The 18,261-nt window shown below is 45.0% G+C and overlaps 1 protein-coding gene across 1 annotated transcript in view; it reads right to left on the bottom strand.

Annotated features, from left to right (window-relative positions):
- ARHGAP4 (Rho GTPase activating protein 4) overlaps positions 1 to 14,764 on the bottom strand; it is a 74,628-nt gene extending 59,864 nt beyond the window's left edge. The window contains exon 1 of the mRNA XM_040406064.1: positions 14,012 to 14,764. Within this exon, the coding sequence (XP_040261998.1) occupies positions 14,012 to 14,072 (61 nt within the window). The 5' untranslated portion in view covers positions 14,073 to 14,764. The remainder of the gene's footprint in view (positions 1 to 14,011) is intronic.
- Positions 14,765 to 18,261: the final 3,497 nt, after the last annotated feature.

Below are 18,261 nucleotides of genomic sequence, written 5' to 3'. Positions count from 1 at the left end.
CCAACACAGGTGTCTTCAGCTGCCAAGTGCACATGTAACAGGTCAGCCAGTTTCATAGGTAGAAATCAATTGACAGGTGCATATACACGACAAATGTATTTTGCGGTCCACAAAAAATGCGGATGACGTCCGCGTTGTATCAGTTTTTTTTGTGCGGATCCATTGTAACAATGCCTATTCTTATTTGAGAGACATTTTTTCCATATATCAGATTACTGTGCGTAGCCTGGCGTAAAGAAAGAATAAACAAGGAATGTAGAGAGAGCTCAGCTCTGAAGACTGCAGAATTATGAATGCAGCTCTAGACTAGAATACAGATTGTAACTCACAATGGGTATAAGTGGAACCAGGGATGTAGCTATAGGGGGTGCAGTCGCTACCGGGCCCAGGAGCATGAAGGGGCCCAAAGACCCTTGTGCCACATAAGACACACAAAGCACTGAGGGAAGGGGGGCCCAAGCTGAACTCTTGCACCGGGGCCCATGAGCCTTTAGTTACGCCCCTGAGTGGAACCACATAAAAAGAGGCTTTTCTGCTGCATGAACTAAGAATGGTAAAAACTAGAGATGAGCGAATCGATTCGTCTGATTGACAAGACTTTTTTTTAGGAGCTCCCCCCTGCCGCTTGATGGACATCTCATCCTGCCCTGACAATCTCGCTCCTGCGCTGCTGCTCCGAGTAACAGCGCAAGCGCAGTGGTTCCGCTTCTGCCTCCGGAGCAGCGACTGTTCATGCGCTGCTACCCGATTCACTCCTCTCTATTTGGATCCTTACATGCTCAATCCCTCTTTCCTCAGACACTTGCCACGGATGGAGGAGACGCCTCAATCCCACATAATGACATCAACATAGCAATGGATCCGTGGTCTCCAGTGTTGCCATAGCAACAAGACAGACGGCCATTGCTGCAGGTTCTCCTAGACGAGGTGCAGGAAGACCGGTCCTCATTGGTGGTCACTGCCCAAACCCAGAGGATGAATGTAGACCGATCTCAGGCGGTCATACAGACCACTCCAGCTGCTGTGAAACTACAACTCCCAGCATGCATCCTCAGACATCCCAACCTGCAAAAACTCATTTCAGGGAGGTGCAATTCTCATTTCAGGGAGGTTTTCATATTTTTTTCTTTCACAAACTTTTTATTACATTTTCCAAACATATGCCGTATCTGCACACTTTGCTCTATGGTGTGGAGGACTGGGCTCATCACCCTGCCCCAAATTATCCTATTTATGTATATGATTAAAGGGATTCTGTCCCCACCTAGAAGCCCTCTGAGCTAAACATCTGCTCATGTCCAGGGTGGCAGCATTCTGATTTCTAAGGTGGCCTTATAAAAGCTATTTGTGGCTTTATTCTGCAGAAAAACAGGTTTTACTAACCTGTCAATCATTAAGGTGCCAAAGCAGGGGAGGTCTGTGGATGCATGGTGCCCGGCCGCACGCATCGCCGTTCGTGCCCAGCGCCGCCTTCTACTCCTCAGTGCCGCCTCTCCCTGCCTCCTCCCGCTTTGAGATCCCGCGCGTGCGCACAGGCTCAGCCTGATGCCCCGTTGCGGACTGCTGGCATCGGCTTCTTCTTGCACTGTGCGCACGCGCTGAGAAGGGGACACTGCTACAGGTTGCCGGAAAGGTTTACTGCGAGTAAACTAGAGATGGGAAGTTCGGATCTTTCACATGAGTCGGTTCATTCGCTAAGCTGACAAGAAGCAAGTGAACCGAAGCTTAGGTTGCGCAATGCGCATGCGCGGATGCTTCGATTCACTTGCTGACTCGCCGAGTCGGCTCTTGGTCTGAGTCAGGAAGTTTATTCTTTAAAACCCTGTGTGTAATTATCTACCCCACTGTAGGAAAAAACAAGCATGGGGGGGGGGGGGGGGGGATTTAACACTGGGGTAAATAATATAATTAAAATGGAGGGTTAAATGTGTAAATGTATTTTTTAAAAAAATACGTCTCTCTCAATAGTTATATAGCTACTGAATGAGACAGAAGGAGGGATGCCTTTAACATATAGATCTCCTTGAGAGGCCAATTTGACCCTAAAGGGCTAATTCAACCTGTAATCTAAACTCTGTGTCATCTGTCACTTCTCTTCTCTCTGCTCTGCTATCAGTAAACCTTTCCGGGATATATTGGATATATTGTCTCACATGCGGGTGTCAGGGAGCCGCTATCTAATAGCGGGAGACTCCCTGAACTTCCGGGAGACTTGAGATCCCTGCATCCTTGCTCTGCTCTTCTCAGAATTGTCATAGAAATGAATGGAGCATGCTGGGATTTATAGTTTCACAACAGCTGGAGTGCTGTAGGTTGCTGACCCCTAATATAGACCATGCTTTCGCTCATAATATTCCACCACATAGCCATACACCGCACATGGCGTCACGCCAACTATATGTTCCCAAACCATAAACCATGTTACTTCCTGCAGCGAACGCTCTAGTCACGCAACACAGTGCTGACTGAGGAAGATACTGCTTGTGCAAAAATGGCACCCCATGTCCCTTTGCAGGACACTTACGTTTTGTTTTTTTTCCTCATGATATGCACCCCCCACCATTAAAACATGAGGTAGCCATAGTTTGCCAACACGGTAGTTGGTAAATTCAGGGCATGTAGGCACCACCCCCAAACCACCCTAGAAACTTCCATGTGTCAGGTGGGCATACATAAGCCCCATCCATTTTGGCACAGGACAGCCTGGACAGGCTTCAATTTCACTACCCTAGTGGCAGGGTGGCTCCTGCCCAAGGCGTTAGGACGAATCTTGGCTGCACCAACCGTCTCTTATCCACACTCGATCTCCATTGCAGTTGCATCCAATTGATGCAACCGCAATAGGTGAGCAAACCATTTCTTTTATTTGAAATTTGTTTTGTTGAATTTACTTACCCTATGAGCGCCTTCTCTATCCCATTGGCCATTATTTGCAGTCTGAAAATTAGGAACAGTCCCTGTATATCTGGCAATTATCGGTAACTTGTAAAGGCCTATAAGGGGGAGATTTATCAAAACCAGTATAAAGGAAAACTGGCTTAGTTGCCCATAGCGACCAATCAGATTCCAGCTTTGAAAAATGAAAGCAGGAATCTGATTGGTTGCCATGGGCAACTAAGCCTGTTTTCTTTTACACCAGTTTTGCTAACTCTCCCCTAGTATAAAGGAAAACTGGCTTAGTTGCCCATAGCGACCAATCAGATTCCTGCTTTCATTTTCCAAAGTACCTCTGAAAAATGAAAGCAGGAATCTGATTGGTTGCTATGGGCAACTAAGCCAGTTTTCCTTTACACTAGTTTTGATGAATCTCCCCCTTTATGTGGTCACACAATATTCTGAGGCTCCATGGGAATAAAATGTATGAAAGCTATGTTTATGCCTTAAAGGGGCTGTTCAGGTTTAGACAAACATGGCTGCTTTCTTATAGGAAGAGCGCCACACCGGTCTACGGGTTGTCTCTGGTATTGTAGCTCCGTTGAAGTGAATGAGGTGGAGCTGCAATACCACACACAACCTGTGGACAGGAGTGGCGCTGTTTCTGGACGTAAACAGACATGTGTTTCTAAAAGGAGGCAGCAAATTTCTCATATTTAGACTCCACATCCTTACTACCTGCGACCAGACCTCCCCAAACCACCTCTAATTGTAAACTGATGTGGCCCGACCCTGTGACAGACCGCTTTCATGGACGTTGTGTCCTTAGTGACAATGGCTCGTAGTAATTAGAGGATATTACCATGTGATAGCATGGAGGCGAGCTAACTGAGGCCTAGTGTCTACAGGGGCCTAGCAGGAATTAGTGGGGAGAGGTGGCAAAAACAGTAATTAAAATTTTTACAGGCTTTACTATTAGAGGGATTTGTCTATGCATTTCTTTTAACCCCTTAAAGGAGTTTTCCAGTTTTCGACATCCTCTAAAATAATAATTAATGAAGGTTGCTGTCATTTTGTAATGTACTTCTATTACATTTATTGCTCCAATCTCCCGTTCTGGGCTGTGGTCACATGACCATGACCAGTGTCTATGTAACTAGCTGGGTGGGAGGAGCTATAAACTAGCTGGGCATTGTTAGGGGCGGTGCTGGAGCTGTGGCAGAGGAAGGAGAAGTGCATCATGGGTTTGGTTGGACACAGCAACAGGAAGTTCTACATACAGGATGGAAACCAGCCAGAGGGATGGTGAAAACGGGTCAGGAGAGTCCAAAAAAAATTAAATAAAAAGCATGGGCAAGATGTTCGTGAGGAAGGCATCTCTGTTAAAAACCACAATACCCCTTTAAAGGGGTAATCCGACTTGCATTGTGCTTCCGTGCAACGCCAAATGTACACCATATGTAAAAAAAATTTTTTTTTCAGTTTTTCCAGTAAATATGAACCCGTCACTATATTCAGCATTAGTAGGCCGAGTGAGCGAGTTGAGCAAGTAGGTATGAAGCAAAGCAGCGGAAGTGTCCTGTGAGAGTTACTTCCTGTCACTGACACTTCACACAACAGCTGTGCCACACACACACGCGGGTGTGCACTACATTTTTTTTCCACTCCGGGGGAATCATTATATAATGGCATATGTGAGCACTTAAAGGGGTACCCTGATCATAGGTCTCAATTATTAGAGATTGGAGTTCTATAGGTGAGATGATGAATGACGTATCCTATGGACTTTAATGGGGTTTTCCACCATATTAAAGGGGGATGTCCCATACTTATTGTAAAAAATGAAACATCTTATGGTACATGAGAATCTCTTTTTAATAAAAGCTAGAAGCAGCCCCCACATGGGTCCAGAGATCTCCCCATTCATTGCTCTGCTAGATTTATATCAAGGGGAGTGTCTTTTCTGCTGCAGCTCAGGGGGCGTGTCCATGCTCTCCCTATCACAGCTCAGGAGGAGTGTCAATGCTCTCCCTATCACAGCTCAGGAGGAGTGTCAATGCTCTCCCTATCACAGCTCAGGAGGCAGTTGAAGGATGGAACTGAGCATGTGCGGCCATCTCAGTGAGCAGGGCAAATAAATAAGAAAAGAACAAACAGCAGGTGGCGCTATACAGATACATTTTCTTGAATAATTCAGTGGCTATGCTAAATTTTTAATTACATTCAATTACAAAAAGTATTATGTAGAATATCTTTTCGTGGGACAACCCCTTTAATCAATGGTGCCGTGCAGAGAAGGCAGAGAAGTAGTAAAGAGACTACTCCCTTAAAGGGCATCTGTCAGCAGTCGCAGAGAAAGTGGAGCCTCTAGGTGTAATGGTAACGCCCCCATTGCTCCTAGAAGCTCATTTGCATACATTAAAACATAATTTTTCTCAGCAATGCGGACACATATGAACATGGGACCAACACAGATGCCTTCAGCTGCCAAGTGCACATGTAACAGGTCAGCCAGTGTCATAGGTACAAAACTGCTGACAGATGCCCTTTAACTTGGTGCTATGATTCCTTCATTCTAGAAGTCAGGTAGCGATAATATATCCTCTCGATATACATAAACTTACTATGGTGGAAAGACCCTTAGAAGGTAGAGCTCTACTTTGTAAAAGTGGAGTTCCCCTTTAAGTGACTTAAAAAGTGGCATTTTTTGCTTTAAAAGTTTTTCTTTGCACCCCTAAAGCTTTCCAAAAACGACTGTTCTGACACAGCACAGGAAAATGTGGTAGTTAAATTAATATATATGTATTTCCCTCTCTGATGAGCGGAGGGAAAGGCAAGTTGATAAGATTGTTGCTGAAATGTACAAAATATGATAAGCTTCATGCAGCCGGTTCAAAGTTCTGCTCCAGGCTTTTAAACTACGATTCAGAGGGGTGTGGGGAATGTTTACCCAGTTTATAACTCCATGTGCACTCCCCCCTCCCCCGGCCCTGCTAACACATGCATTTAACCAACACAGATCACATCCCTTTAACCAAAAATTGCTCATGACATAAGCTTCCTGCAGGGCATCAATGACATTATTCATACGTACTGGGCAGAGCTTGTCACTTTGAAGGGAAAATATGTTCCCCTGGTGGGCACCGCTGGTTCACGCTTGTATAAAAGTAAAACGTGTGGATATTCACATTCCTTCTTCACATATTTTCACCTTTAAATGAATATATTGTTGTCACGGAAGCTGCCATATTGGCCAAAACTAATATTTAAAACTAGATTTTTACATGAATAATGTAAAAAATAAAAATCAGACATCATATAGGACATGTCATCTTCTTTCTAACAAAGCTAGAACCAGCCCTGTACCTCACATGGATCCAGAGATCTCCCCATTCATTGCTTTGCTAGATCAAGCTGACAGCTTAGGGGACGTGTCCTTTCTGCTGCAGATCAGGGGACGTGTCCTTTCTGCTGCAGCTGGTGGCAGTTGAAGGATGGAACTGAGCAGGTGCTTCTGTCTCAGTGAACAGGACAGAGACATTACAAAAAAGGGCAAACAGGAGGTGGCGCAGTATTGAATAACCTAGTAGGTATAATAAATTTTTAATTACATGCAATTGCAAAAGTGTTCACATCCAGGTGCTGGGTTGAAAACTGAAGAATTTTTTTCGTGGGAGGACCCATTTAATATTGGTGGATAGGCCGGGGGTACTCGACTAGTTTTAGCAATGGTCTGCTTGCCCAGTCTGTGGTTAGGCCAAGATCCGAGATGCCATCTGGTTGACCTTTTAAAAAACTAAAACTATTTCTATCAAGATTTATTATTAGTAGTAGAAAAACCAAACTAGACTCCAAAATTGAAGGTAATCTGTTACCAGCGACCTCCCTATCAAACTGTTTGCGTAGACACATGGATGTGGTTCACCTGATTAAAACGCTGTTTTTCTCTTGTTGATCCGAGGATCCTTTCCCAAACTATGATACTTTTTCTTAATATGCAAATTAGGCCTTTGGTGCAATGAGGGCATCACCATTGCTCTTGTTGAACCCAAGCACCACACATTTTAATGATCAGCTCCTCCCTGGCTGCTTTGCCACTGCCTGGCCCTGTCAACCAAAGCAGCGAGGGAGGAGCAGAAAGAACAAAAAAAAAAACTGCGTTTTAATTAGGTGAACCACAGCTATGTGTCTATGCAAACAGTTTGTTGACGGATTCCCTTTAAGACCCCTAAACTCATGCAGACCTATAAAAATTAAGGAGACCCAAAACTAGACCACTAAAATTAATCAGACCCCAGATCAGACCCTAAAATGAGTCGACCACGGACAGACCCTAAAATTATTCAGACCCCAGACCAGATGCCAAAACTAATCAGACCCAGAAAAATTAATATTCACTACTCCCAGGACCCTCATTTCCAGATACGGCCACCCATAGCATCCCGACACTGGCTTGCATCAGGACCTTGTGTGCTGGGCCCCGGTGGTAATTCCACTCCTGAAGGCATACCTGCCATGATAGATGAATTGGAGAAGAACCTGCCCTCTTCTAATGCATCTATCTTAGGAGCTCTGCAGGGTGCACACTGCTGGTGTCCCCATTCGGACCACGGGCAGTGCTAAAAAAGTGCAATAGCCTCCTCATTGCAGAAACCACCCACGTCTGTACAGCTTAATACCACAGCCCACCTCCACTCAGGTGGAACTGTGTTGCTCCAGACCTTTCTTTCTGTTGCTCGTGTAGTTCTTGAAGATCATTCCACCACCAGTCCTCAGGACAACCCATCAATGTATGACCTGTGGGCCTCTAATCTCCAAGAACCATACTGATCAACAGAACAAATCACCATGGGTCCTCACTGAAGTCACCCTACATGTCCATGAGGTTGTGACTAAAAGGGTTCAGAGGGCCTAACATGGCTGGAGACCCTTCTTTCTGCTGATCAGTGTGAGGTACTGGGATCAATCCCCCACATAATGAAAGGATAAGTAATCAATGTGGTTATATCCCTATGGATCTGCAGAATAAAGCATTACGGTCCATATCCATGGTACTTTGGGGTTGCTTCAGGAATCTTTAACTATCGTCAGGGGGTTATCATGGCCTTAATACCATGTAGAATGTGGTCCAAGTGGACAATTTCTCCAAGAACTAGCCATGTGTGGGACCAATATGCGGAGTGCTCATGCTGGGAAGTCCCAAATGGACCCACCCCACTACACCATTAGTATAGGTCTAAGGATGTGCAGTTGTCTCCAACCCTCAATGTTGGATAGACATCTACAGCTTCAGATCCAATCATTACCTACGGAATAGCCCTGTAATTAAAACCTCGTAAACTGAAGGCTACCCTAGAAGTAACCATCCAGGGAATCCAATTACCACTTTATAAGCTATTTTGGGTTTTATACTATTGGCTTGACTTCTATGGAATCCAGACTTGAGAGTCAACAATACAATTTCCCGTAAACCTTTGAAAAATAGTACATGGCCTGAACCAAACATCTTCATGTGACAAGTCCAAGGTGACTCAACCACAGCTATAACTGGGGACTCGGTGCCAAGTGTGAATCACATAAGAAGACTTGGTTTTCCATTGTAAGCCATCACTTTTGATGTCAACAAACTTCTGGGATTACGCATACCGTTCTGACCACTCTCCAAAAATGCATGATCTCATGTAAACCGTTCCTCGGATCTTCTAGAAATGTTCAGCGTTGGTACAGGAGATGTTTCAGCACACTTCTGCCAACGTTGTTACCCAGTTTGTAAAATGCAATCCACTTCCATTTAGTAGACATCACCACAAGTGACACAAGCTTTCTAAGTTCGCCTTGAGGAGAAGTTTCTTAGGATCAGAGACAGAATCTTACAGTCAGAGAGGGACCCCGCCACTCTCCTGATACGTTAAGTAACTACTTGCATCCCCTGTGTAATCATTCTGTAGCATCTATTCTTAATACTCTATGTTGTGTTATTATTCCTTCTAGAAGATACAAATAAATTACTAGCAATTTGCAATGACGGTCCAGCTGGGTGTTACCAATTGGAGGCGTGTCCCTGCACAGTCTGACATTATGCAATCAGTGCCAGACTGTGCAGGGACACACCCCCAAGTGGCAAAAACTGTCGAACCTTTATTGGAGACTGCGAGCAATTTGTTCATAAACTTCCAGCAGGAATAATAGAGGAATGACACAACAGATGCTCCACACTGTTATCACGTGGAGAATGAAAACAGTTACTAAAAATGACATGGTAAGAGAGGCGGCAGAAGCAAGCAAATTTTGCAGAAATAATAAAACTAATATTGTGAGAGAAAAAAATCCCTGATGCATTAGGCAAGATATTTTTTTTTGCCTGCCGCAACAAGTTTCATAGACCAGTTCCTCAACAAGATCTTGTCAATCAATTATTCTTGAAGTTTCACTTTTTACATATAACAATTATTAAGGTCCTTCAGGGGTAGGGCACAGACAGACCCAAAAACAGAATATGGGTGCACTGCTTTCCAGGAGCCTATCTGCAACAACCTGGTAGATGTGTCAAAATATTAACTAGTTGTCCCTCTGATTAGATACAGCCGTTGTGATACTGCATAGAAAGGGGTCAATTGGCCACTTACCATTAGGGCCCCTTCATAGCTGTGCCTCTTACATTCCTATGGGGCTGGTATAAAGACATCATAAAGCTAAAGCTAATGTAGTTTACTTTAAAGGGGTTGTCCCGCAAAAAAAATATTCTACAATTTTCAAACCAGCACCTGGATCTGAATACTTTTGTAATTGCATGTGATTAAAAATTTTGCATAGCCACTGAGTTATTAAATAAAATGTGTCTGTATAGCGCCACCTGCTGTTTGTTTTTTCTCTTTGTCCTGCTCACTGAGATGGCCGCACATGCTCAGTTTCATCCTTCAACTGCCTCCTGAGCTGTGATAGGTAGAGCATGGACACGCCCCCTTAGCTGCAGCAGAAAAGACACTCCCCTTGAGCTGCCAGCTTGATATAAATCTAGCAGAGCAATGAATGGGGAGATCTCTGGATCCATGTGAGGTACAGGGCTGGTTGTAGCTGTGTTAGAAAGATATTTTCATGTACTATATGTTGTTTTTTATATGATCATTTTTACATTATTCATGGGATAACCCCTTTAAGACAGCCCTTAGTCTGAAGCCCACTGACTACACACTGCCAAAGACGACAGTCTGTATTCTTGGTCTGCAAGTGAATATTTGCCCATAGGGCTCATTTCTATACACAAAACGTCCATCCACACATGTACATAGGGAGCCTATAAAAGGATTGGGACATGTTCACACCAAGTATTTTCTGAGCTGAAAAAAAAATATATATATAAGATGCGGAATCTGCATCAGGTTTTTTCGCATGCGTCTTTTTCTGACACCTTCAGTGACAATTTTCATTCCTGCCGATTTTCAATAGACACTCTGGACGTGGAATCCATATCAAGAATGGAGAGGACACTTATTCTTTCTGGGTTTTTAAAAGAATCCTCTGTGTAAACATACCCTTAGGTTTTTTTTAAATATTAAATAGGCCCTGGACAAGCTCCAATATGTAAGGATTTCTATAAGATGCTCTAATGAGTTGAAGTTTGTGGGCGCATCTACGTTTACATAGAGGGGTAATTGCTTAAGGTCTTCCACCATATAGTGGCCTAAACCAGCATGTCTCTTCCTTGTGGAGCCCACACTGCAGGCAACTATGTTCTTTGGGCACCAAAACCAATGTATCTGGACCCCTTTGTGTACTATTTGCTATTATGGCCCCCAACCACTCATAATGGGACCACAGGTTTTATCATACCATGTCAATCAACTAATTGACCAAACCGTATCATACCACCAAACCGTTTTGGCCAATTAGCCCACAGGGCTCACATGTTGGCTTCCTCTATCTAACTCAACCCGTTAATAAGTCTACAAAGCTGGAAGGAGCCGGCATTTGAGCCCCCTTGTCACATTTTATTGGCTAAATGGGCAATACCTTGTAGATGTTCAAAAAGGAGACATCAAAGGATCAGGTAGCCATTTAGCTTCCACTTCACAGGTCACCTGATAGACTTCCACGTTCTTGTATCACCAACTGTTCCCAGTGACAGAAACCGCTTTAACAAGGATTCATAAAAATGTATTTTATCCTTTACATCCTCATCAGAAAAGCAAAACGGATCTATTTTGCTCGCATGAAAGTCTGGCTTTTTCTTTGAAGGCTTCGTCTGAACAAATAGTGCTCAGTTATTTACCCGCTTAGGCCTTTTATAACCCGTCACATGTATAAAGCAACTTGCCGTGACTCATTCACTCACATGTCATTCTTAATTCAATCATGTCAAAACAAGCGTGACTGGGACATACACACTATTCACTGCATGTGACATATGACATGTAAGATAGCAGCAGGGGAATGCACTTGCATGTGTAGTGATAGGGGTGCAATAAGGAAATATATGGGTCAGGTTACAACATGTGGATCCTACTGTCCTTCACCCTCTGAAGGCTGAAGTTTTTAGCGTCTGACAATTCACACCGTTTTAGGCTCAGGAAGTAGATGAGTATTTGGCAGCCCTGGATTGCTTGGTAGGCTGGGGTGTGTGTAGAAGAGAGAGGCACCACAGCAAAGATCTTGACCTTCCTCTTGGTTCGGAGAACCCAACATCCCTTGCTTGGACAGAAAAACACATTACTTGTAGAAACGAAGGATGGCATGGCATTGCACCAACGCTCCTTCCTTTGCCTACAAAAAGTTGCTGTGAAGTCCATCAGGTTCACATCATTCATGGAGAAGTAGGATAGGGGCCAAACTTAGCTGGAACTCAATCCTTTGCAAACCTCATAGCAATAAATGGGCCAACTCTACGGTTTGTGTATATATGTGCACTGTACATATAGGCTATGATGTAACCAAACCAATTGCAAACATCCTCCCATGACAGATCATCATTCATGGAAGATCCTTGGAGTATAAATAGTTCTAAACTTAGACAATTTTACCTGATAAGCTCCTAGATCATAATGGATGATAAAGAATTTTTGAAGCTGCTTTACATATTTATAGCATAAATCGACCCCATTCAATCAAATAAGAGGCCAGAACTTCTACAGAAGGCCATGTAGATGATCAGTAAACTACACTAGAAGTCTAGACGTCTTACTGAGGAAAGGATCCAAAGTAGAGAAGAAAAAGCCCAAAGATTTTAGAGACACCAATACAACAGGGCCATGGGAGGAGATACCCGTGGCAAGGACCAGTCTTCACAGATGATCACAAATTTTTATAAGACTATAGGGTCCCTTTTATGTCTTCTGGTCTTTCACAAAGTCTCTACTCTTGGAAATTTTAATGAACTTGAGGAATATTCTTAGAATCTTTCATATTTTTGAAACATCACAAAGTAGAGGTAAAATATAGAAGACAGCAGTAAAGGGATGTCATCACCTTCTACTAAGTAGCTGAAGATCAAAGATCTTCAGGAAGATGTCCCTATGAAAGCACCAGTCAGAATTGTCCAGGGTATTTGCAGCAGATCTTAACATGGTTGTCTCACCAAGACAACCCCTGTTTATATGTCCTTTTTGGGCAAATGGCCATCATGTAGGAGAGGCATCCACTCAAGAGGACCCTCATCTACAGGCCAGAGGGAGGAGTAACTTTGTAAGAGCAGCTTTTCCTCCGATGCACTTGACCCAGCCACATATTACATGGTCACCCCATTCATACATGGTTGAATGAGATTTCCCCAGCCAATAAATGGGGTGTCTTGATCAAAAAACCTCTTGGCCATGGGTAATACTGATGTATTTAGGATTGTAGAAGACGTCTGAGAAGATATGAGGAAGTTGATGGACATTCTTGCAAAAACCAAGTCTAACCTTGCACCTCAGTTATTAAACTGAAGATTTATTACGTTAGACAGTCTATGGGAAGACCCAACTCAATGACCAAGACAATTACACCTAATAGAATAAAGTTTCTGACAGCACACCATGTGGAATTTTCAATGCAGTTAATGTTTAATTCAGACGGACATTATATCATTTTGAACATATCTGATAGGCTATATCTGATAGAGTGTCTATATGGTACCGGCAAGACAATTACACCTGGAAGAAGACAATCAGTGAGAAGATGGATGGATGCAATCATGTCATAAATATGCCAGTTCTGAGTGAGAGAAGCCACAAAGACGTCAGGATATGAGAGAGACAGTCTTTTTCAGTCAAAACGAACATGATGGCCCTTAGATGTTTCCACCATGATCTAGATAACTACAATAGGAAGGTTATTTAATTCCCCATATACCCACAAGGGTCTGAGAACCTCCCCAGTTATTGCTGGCCTAAATTTTAATTGATGGGAATATTTAGACTATATAAACCTGCAGCTCCAGAATAAGTCCATATATAACCCTCATTCCTGCCAATAAATCTGTTTATTTAGTCTGAATGTGTCATGGTGGAAGCTTTACGGCAGACAGAGTAGAATACGGATTCTAAGTAGAGATTATAATGAGGGTTCGCCTACGGCAATGAACTTTTACTCCGATTATCACAAGGCGGTTTTGTCTACGTTCCCGTCTGACCTTGTCCATTGTGGTGGGAGAACAGCTGAGCCTGGAAGGATCCAGATTCTACCTGAAGCTCCAGCGTAGACGAGAGCTCCTGGTGCAGTCAGAAATCACACAGAGCTGCAGAGACAGGACACATGCACAATGCACCGTAGTCCTGCGTAGAGTTAGCGCAGAGCTATAAAGGTGCCCATTAAAGTCGACGACCGTGGAAAGGTTTTGGGGGGCTGACGAAATTTGACGCATTAGGAAAAACTGAAATACAGATGACACGTGTGGAGTATATTCAAGAGAAGAATTGCCATTGGCATGGGCAGAGATTCTCGCCACCTGAGTAGACAATATGGTCCGATAGGTCAATTGGCTGGAACACTGGTCATCTGCTGGACTTCACCACCAGATGTATAACATACGTTACATGGGGCTCTATGCAGGAAACGCGTTACACGTCTCTGCTAAAACCACAGCCTGTCATCATACAAGTTCCCCATAACCCTTCTTTTTTTAACCCATTCATGCTCCCCACCTACCCATCAACCTTCTCACCTTTAAACTGACTTTCGTAGTCCGCGGTTCTGTCTTTCCTTGGCTTCCCATGAGACGCCATCCTTTTGCTCGGTGCCTGGCACTCACTGATCTGCTGTCATATCACTGCTAGTGCCACCACCTCCTATCCATGAGCTCACCATCAAGCAGAAGACGAGAAGACGTTTTACCACCAAGTCCTCAGAGGAATGGAGTTGTCCAGTGTCCTGGAGGGTGAGGGGGAAGGGGAGAGGGTTGGGTGACCTTAGACACTAGACAACAGCTTCAGGTCTCAGAGCAAAGGACCCTGCACCTTCATGCTGTGCCAAGAAGTGCCAGGGCGAGGTGCTGTGCTGTAACAGTGCTGTGCCCAGCGGGGGGAGGCAGTGTGCCTCTGGCAGGATACTGTGTGCAGGAAGTGCCCTGGCACAGGGGTGCAGTGCAGTGTGATGCAGCCAGTGGCCAGTGCTGCTGCCAGTGTCCTCTGCATTGAGAGCAGTGCACAGAGCTGAGCACACAGGCGCCTCCCTCTCCTCCTCCTCCTCCTCCTCAGCTGTCTCTGTGTGATCACAGATTGATGTCTGTCTCTATATCTGTGCGTCTCCAGCTGTCTCTAGCAAGACATCCTCCTCCTTCACATATCTATAGGTGTCAATGAGATATATACCTATCTGCTGCTGGTGTCTCCTGATCTGTATGCATTGCTGGATGGCAGCCCCCCCCCCTCCCTTCTATTCATGTCTGTAATGATTTATTAATGAAGCAAGCCCAGAAATGTACATATGGAGGAGGAGCAGCCTATACACTGTACATATATATATATGTATATACTGCATGCATGTATACCGCTATATATATGTGCATTGCCTGCGGTGCCAGCGCTGCCCCTGCCCCCTCCTCCTCCCGGGTCAGCAGCATCTCATTCACAGTCAGTGTGATTTTCTTCATCGCAGTTACACTTCCCCATTTGTGGACCAATCAGACCTGGAGGATTGTGGGCTGATCATCTGTAGCAATGGATGGCACTGTGCAGGCGGTAGCTCGCTGGTAGATATGGGCATAGTCCAGGAGCTCATCCTCGTAGACAATGACTATACTCCTTGCATCGGCATCTGATACAACAATGATCTGCATCCTTCTTGTACTATGCCCCCCTCCCCCCCATGCATCCCATTCATCGCCCTGCCTGCCTCCTAGGCTACATTCACACAGGCGTGTGTTCAGTCCGCATCCGATCCGCAATTTTTTGCAGATCACACGCAGACCCATTCCTTTCTACGGGGCCGAAAAAAGGCAGCAAATTATAGAACATGTCCTATTCTTGTCCGTTTTTACAATGGAGCCCCACGAAAAAATGCAGGATGCACACAGTTCATATCCGTATTTTGCGTATCGCAATACAGATACGGTCACGCAAATGTAGCCTTAGGTCCTTGGTCTTGAAATTAATTCCTGACGACTGCAACAAGTCTGTAAGCCTCAGGATCACATCTCATTTTATTGCTGCCGATACCCAAGAAGGAGCTATTTGATCGAATAGAGCTGAGCTGCAATATCAGGCGCAGCCAGCGGACAAGGGTGGCGCTGTTCCTGGTAGAAAGTTTCTCATTCCGTTCTCTCTACAGCAGGGATGGCCAACCTGTGGCTCTCCAGCTGTTGTAAAACTACAATTCCCACAATGCCTTCCTGTAGGCTTATAGCTGTAGGCAGTCTGTGCATGCTGGGAGTTGTAGTTCTGCAACAGCTGGTTTAACCATCCCTGCTCTACAGGTATAGGTTGGGAGCAGAATAATCCTTGAGGATACATCCATGCAGGACGGGCACCAGTGCATTGCAAAGGGTGAAATCAACGGTGAAAATCTGCAGCAAATTTTTTCTTACAGTCTGTGGGTGAGATTTGATGAAATCTCCTCTACTTTTGCTGGTACTGTAAAACACTACACATTTTCTACATGCAAATTCATGATGGAAAACCTGCAGCGTGCATGTCAGGTGTGAACGTGCCTCAAAAGCAACAGTTTTATTTTAGTTCAAAGCAAAATCAGACATTTCGAGCTGGACCCCTCACCATTAAAGGGATTGTCCCCTTATAACAGCTTATACTCTATCCACAGGATTGAGGGGGGGGGGGGGGGCTCCGCCGAACGGAGCCCATATTCCCCCAATTGAATGGAGCAGGGGGACACACATGCACGCTGCCAATCTACTCAGCTCTGTAGGGATGCCGGAGATAGCGAAGTGCTTGTATACGGCTATCTACAACAGACCCATAGAATTGAACACGGGCCCCTATTCTCATGATTGGTGGGGGCCCCAAAGGTCAGACCCCTGCCAATCAGACACCTATCCTGTAGATAGGGGATAAGTTGTGCAATACTGTCTTGTGCACGAGGCCTAAAATAGGTGAGTAAAAACTATCTGGAGGACTTGCTTCTCTTTCTGTGGGTGGGCAGCAGATCAGCAAGCACCTGAATCCCCCAGAATGCAGTGCAAGGATAGACAGCAGGGGGCGCTACTAGAAGAAAAATGTACATTAAAAAAACATAATATTTTAATTGCGTGTATATTACAATAATACTTCACTGAACAAGCTCTATTCATCGCCCAGTACAGGGGGCAGCAACTAGGGCCGAAACGATTTCTCAAATTAATCGATTAACTCGACACAAAAAAATCCTCGATGCTAATTTTTTGCATCGATGATTCGTTTGTGCCATGTGACCACGGAGTGTGAGTGAAGCGCTTGCTATTACTAACGATCCGTGGTCCCCCGCCTGCCCGCACAGCGCTGCACTGTATCCTGCAGTGCAGCGCTGTGCGGGCAGGCGGGCGACCACGGATCGTGAGGATGGAAGATCTCTGGAGTGTCGGCAGCACCCCAACAGGAAAGGTAAGTATTTTAGTTCACTGGCGCTGCGTCTGGGCACTGATGGCTAGGAGGGGGATTGGGGGAACTGATGGCAGTGGGGGCAGCTGGTAGCATTGGGGGGAGAGCAACTGATGACATGGGGAAGCTGGTGGCACTGGGGGGAGCTGGTGGCATTGGAGGAGGAGCTGATGGCATTGGAGGGGGAGCTGATGGCATTGGAGGGGGAGCTGATGGCATTGGAGGGGGATCTGGGGGGGAGCTGATGGCACTGGAGGGGGATCTGGGGGGGAGCTGATGGCACTGGAGGGAGAACTGATGGCACTGGGGGGAGGGGGAGCCTGATGGCAGGGGGGCTGATGGGTTTTTAGAGAAAATGTTCTAATTTTTTTTTTCTTATTAGAGTACTCGATTAATCGTTGGATCGGTAGAATACTTGATTACTAAAATAACCGATAGCTGCAGCCCTAGCAGCAACCTCCGGCTCTCCAGCTGCTGTGACACTACAATTCCCAGCATGCACACTTGCTCAACTGTTCATGTTACTCCAATAGAAGTTAAAGGAGGATTGTGGGAGTTGTAGTTTCAGAATAGCTGGAGTGCCGGAGGTCGCTGATCCCTGGCCTAGTAATACATTTCAGAGGATAATCCCCTTAAAGAGGTGATTAGGAAAAAAAAAAAAAAAAAAGTGTCCATTTCTTTCACAAACAGCGCCACTACTGTTTGTAGGCAGTGTCCGGTATTGCAGGTCAGTCTCAATCACTTGAACAGGTGAACGGAAGAGGCAGTGTGGGGGCTGGGTTGCCATATCAGGCACTGTCCAAGAGTGGCGCTGTCTTTTGGACACCAGCATACAAGCCCAAAGACTTCATGTTATGCCTCAGCGAAGGACATATAGCCACCTAGCCTGGCACCCACGTGACCGCTACAGTGCGGATTTATAATAACTGCTTTGCTTCTGCTCCTGGGCTCTAGATTACGGTCATAATATCCTTATCTGTGTGCAGAGCGAGCTCGCCCTCTGCTGATATCTGCGCCGCCGGGTTATTGCTGCTGTTACTTTGAATTCAGACCTAAACAGCAGCTCATAAATTATCGGAGATGAGCACTGAGCGCGCTCGGGGTGGCCACATAACGCGTCAGGACTGTTCAACCCTGGTCATTTCTGTGGCACTATAATCATATAATAGAATATTAGTCCCATAGAGTAATCTGTTTATATTTAACCCCTTCCTGACATGGCAATTTTTCCATTTTTGCGTTTTTATTTTTCACTCCCTGCCTTTCCGGGGCCATAATGTTTTTATTTTTCCTTCCACATGTGTTTTTGCGGGACAAGTTATACTTTCTAATGCCATCATTTGATATTGCATAGGATGTGGTGGAAAGCTGGAAAAAAAATTCT

The sequence above is a fragment of the Bufo bufo genome, chromosome 8 (genome assembly GCF_905171765.1).
Source record: "Bufo bufo chromosome 8, aBufBuf1.1, whole genome shotgun sequence".
In the NCBI taxonomy this organism is placed as follows: Eukaryota; Metazoa; Chordata; class Amphibia; order Anura; family Bufonidae; genus Bufo; species Bufo bufo.
Note: the sequence above shows the minus strand (reverse complement) of the source record. Positions and strands in the feature narration are given on the sequence as shown.